Here is a 4,347-nt window from a genome sequence, read left to right as displayed (position 1 = left end):
CTTCAATGCATTGTATTACTTTTTATTTATTACTTAAACAATTATCTTCTATATTTTTTATTTTCTTAAAATAGAAAAAAATATAAAGGATGACTACAAATTTAAGAAGAAATAACAAAAAAATAAATTAATTTTAATTAAACGACACTCATATAATCTTATTTAAATCTATGTCGCATAAGAGTTTAAATATTTTGAGAATTGTGGTTATAATTAATTTTAGAATTTCAATGTTATATAATAGGAGGAGTTGAAATAGAATCAAGAGTTGGGTCCCTTAGTAGTTGAGTGACTGTTAATCTATCTAAGTTGTTCATCTTACTTTAGTTATTATTATTATATTTAGTTAATAGATTATTATTTTGATAAGTTTTAATTATTTATCTTTTGTAGTTCTGGTCGTTTTTTTTAGAAACAATGCTGAGACTAAATTAGAATATTTTATAAAATATCTCCATTATATTTTTCTATGACAGACTATGACAATCATATGCTAACTTAGATGATAAATTAGAAAGCAAAATTTGTGCGCATTATTTGTTGACAGTCTTTGTATATTGATGTATAGTTTGTTTTCTTTTTTTACAGTGAATTAGATTTCAAGTTTCTCTTACAGGGCTTCTAACATAAACTTAGTGATCTTTGTTTTGATCTTACATAAGCATTAATTTTACATGTAATTTTTGTCATTCATATATATATATATATCGTTTTGATTTATTAATTTGTTACACTTCTTCCAATCGCTTGATGTCTTTCAGGTATAGAACCTTAAAACCTTACCATGTATACATACACTAATGGAGTACACAAATGTTGTGATGTTCTCAGCTGACATAAATTCCTTTTATCTTGTTCTTTGGACAAAATCACGAAGATTGGTTTCATAAAATTTACAGCTCAACTGGTTATGTATTGACTATTTGTAAGTTTTGCATGATTTCTACAAGTATGGTAAGAAACTTGAAAATGACATATTTCCAATGAACAACATGATATTATTTACTTTTCCTTTGAATACTTGATTTCATGGTGTTTTAAATGTTGTTGTTGTATCATAATTATGTGGAATAATTGTTTTAGTTGTTATCAATGGTCCAGCTACTACTCCTTTTTCAAAATTCTGACAAGATGGTTGTGGTCTACAAAATATAAAAAATGTGCTCAAGTTCTAAGGAGCTGCTTTTGCTTTTGCATACAACTTAACTTTGACAACAAAATTATTTAATTTAACGGATTTCACCATAAATTTATCAATTACTTTCGAATGAAAATTCGTTAAACTAATTATATTCATACCAACACACTTAAAACTAAAAACTGGCCAATTAAGTTAACCCCAATAACAATGTTTTCTTTCTCAAATCCAAGTAATTAAATTCACCGACTGTGAAAAATAATATGAATCTATATTTTTATACTCTTTCATCAAATAAGAGAAAGTTTTCTTTACTCAACCACACCATTCATTATAGCACCTATAGTAAGACAACATTCTAAATTCCAATAACCACTTGCAACACTTTTCTCGTAACCATTTTAAGATTTTCAACGTAAAATCTAAACAAAACACTAACATCCCTTACCTTAATAAGATATATTTAATACTATACTTCCAATTCACTTCCTTTGACAAATTCATACTACGTGAATCTTGGGCTTTGATATTGGGCTAATGTCCTTCTCATAGAGACCAAGAGCCCAACAATCGCCCAAAAAATAGTTAGGCATCCGCCCAAAAAAAAATCAATAGAGAAATTTGGAAAACACTATTTTGAATATAATTATCATAATAACAAAATTTAAGCCAACATTCATTTAAGTAAATAGGAACAAATTATGCAAACTTTACAACTTTTTGTTTCTATATTTAAAAGTTACCAATTTTAATTTTTACACATACTATTTTAATTTCTTTAGTCTGTTTGCGTTTTTTTAATTTTTAAGTTCCTGTCATCTAAAATTTGTAGAAACTAAAATGAATTATAAGTAATAGTATAAGAATAAAATAAAAACCATTGAAATTAAAGCATGGAATTTTAATTCATTGAACGAGTTTCTCTATAAAATTCTTGTAGAAAAGAAAAACGATAATTATAAAATGAATTTAACTTTTCTATAAACTAAAATTAGCTTATTGTAATTTCAAAATAAAAAAATAAATTAAATTGTATAAACTAATTTATGCAGAAATTAATTTTATTTTTTTTCTTAAATTTCACCTTCAGAAAGAGTTTAATGAAAAAAGTTTATTAATATAGTTGAGACCAATATTCGTGCTTACACATGTCACACTCTCAAGCAGAATTTTTTTTTTCCTATTATTTTATTTCTTTGTTCACTGTGCTTACACTTTTGAGAAACTTGTTCTCTTACTTTCTTTATCGTAAATTTTATCTTCTTCCTTCATCTCTTCTCCCTCACACAAATATAATTTATTTTTTATTTAACAAACGCATCCAAAAAGCATGCGCATAGATTTCTTGACTTTAAGGAAAGTTTCAACCACTTTAACTTATTTTGAGCTATTAGATCAATTTTCCTTCATTTTAAAATACACATAAATATATAAATTGAATTAATACAACACTAAAAAAACCTTTTCAAATAAGTGGCAAAGTGTGAGTTATTAAATTGATCTAATGGCCAAAATCTGACATAATTAATTATGTAAATATTTTATTAATATTTATATTTTTATAATAATAGTAAAAAACTATAAAAAAAATCTCATTTTTATTATTTTTTACTTAATTAAAAAAAATATTTACTTTCTTTTTTTATTGTATATATTTTGAGTTCATAAATAATTTAAATATATTTTCTTCTCTTAATTTTTTAAAAGGTTTTAAATAATAAAATCATAATAAAATTGTAAACATTAAAACAGATAATAGTTTAAATACAATTATTAACTATAACAATATTATCTCATCAAATTTAAAATAAAAGAAACTTTATTTAATCTAAAGCTTAAAAGAGGGGGAAATTGCTGTCTTGTTAAATTTTCAAACAGACAATATTTATCAATTTATAAAATATTTGTACCTTGCAAATGTTTGAATTGTTTCAGAAAAAATAATTTCAAGATCTTGTTATATTACAAACTTGTAAATTTTGCAGTAGAGAAAATTCTACAGTGAGTGGCATCCAAAAGGAAAGTTATATACATCTAGAGATGATGATGCAGAGCTTTAATTTCCCAATCATCACTGTAACCCCGCGAGCTTTTCTTAATCATCTCTGAAGACAAAGCTATCCACAGATGTTTGAGTTTGTATAGCTGAAATTTCTTGCTGGGAATTGAGATGGGTTTGCTGATTGCAACTTGGTATTTAGTCATGGCTTCAGTTTTTTTATTTTGCTCCTCAACACAAATCATTGGGTGCTGCCTTGACCACATGGATTGTGATACTTTCATTTGTTGCAGGCTGACATGGGCATGCTAAAGCTATGAACTTTGGAACCTCATCTCCTGGCATCAGCACTGGGAAACTCTCACCTCGGTTCTGCTTCACCATCTGAACACCATCAAACACATCCCATTAGTTATTTCCTCAAAGGATAACAATAACATCAACAAAAAAACATGTTTTTAACCAAAGAATTCAGTATCAACATATTAAGGACTAAACTAAAACTTCAAGGAAAAAAAAAAAACATGGTTTGTGAGGTGTGAGAAAGAGAAGTGGTTACCAAGACAGGAAAACCAGGTTTGTGAGGGGGGGGAGTTGTGTCTGTGTATGGTGGTGTGTGATGAGGGTGATTGCTGATAATCCCAGAAGAGAATGGAAAGAAAGGTCTGAGCTTTTCCCAATGCAAGCAGCAGCAAAAGAAGCAGCAAAAGAACAACAAGAGGGCAACGAGAAGAGCTAAGCCAAGAGGGAAGGCAATGGATGCTCCACTTGATGTGTCCTCAATCTCCATTTTTGGTCTCTGCTACCATTTCACCTGAATGGATGAATGAATGAATGAATGAAGTCATAGAAAGCATCAGTTTTTATAAGTAAGAGTGTCTGAGAAGGGTTTCATTGGATAGTTGACAAAGGGTGCACTTACTAGTTAGTGGGGTGTGACTTGATTTTTAAAGATAAATGTTTGATGTGACTTAGAAGCACAGTAGGTGGAGGTACATTTTCCGTTTAGTACGGAAACAACATGTCACTCCTTTTTTTTCTAATGCTTTTAATATTACTGCTTACTTATAAGCCACTGTATTGATTTCCAATATTATAAAAAGAGTTTAATCACTGGATATAGTAAAAATAATAAATTATAATTTGATTACAAACATTATATTATTTTATATTATTGATGTATAATTTATTTTCTGCCATACAAATTTAT

General features: G+C 27.6%; 1 protein-coding gene across 1 annotated transcript; it reads right to left on the bottom strand.

The window, feature by feature from the left end:
- Nucleotides 1-3,064: 3,064 nt before the first annotated feature.
- LOC137822064 (uncharacterized protein At5g65660) lies at nucleotides 3,065-3,978 on the bottom strand. Its single transcript, XM_068626959.2, has 2 exons — nucleotides 3,697-3,978; nucleotides 3,065-3,521 (listed from the first exon to the last, which is right to left on the bottom strand). The coding sequence occupies exons 1-2, from the start codon at nucleotides 3,925-3,927 to the stop codon at nucleotides 3,369-3,371; spliced, it is 384 nt and encodes a 127-aa protein (XP_068483060.1). The 5' UTR covers nucleotides 3,928-3,978; the 3' UTR covers nucleotides 3,065-3,368.
- Nucleotides 3,979-4,347: the final 369 nt, after the last annotated feature.

This window comes from Phaseolus vulgaris, chromosome 9, assembly GCF_051622355.1.
Source record: "Phaseolus vulgaris cultivar YP4 chromosome 9, ASM5162235v1, whole genome shotgun sequence".
Taxonomy (NCBI): domain Eukaryota; kingdom Viridiplantae; phylum Streptophyta; class Magnoliopsida; order Fabales; family Fabaceae; genus Phaseolus; species Phaseolus vulgaris.
Note: the sequence above shows the minus strand (reverse complement) of the source record. Positions and strands in the feature narration are given on the sequence as shown.

Coding starts and splice junctions, on each gene's coding strand:
- LOC137822064 (XM_068626959.2), bottom strand. CDS start 3,927: ATGGAGATTGAGGACACATCAAGTGGAGCATCCATTGCCTTCCCTCTT. Junction 3,522..3,696: donor AACCTGGTTTTCCTGTCTTG/GTAACCACTTCT, acceptor GATGGTGTTCAG/ATGGTGAAGCAGAACCGAGG.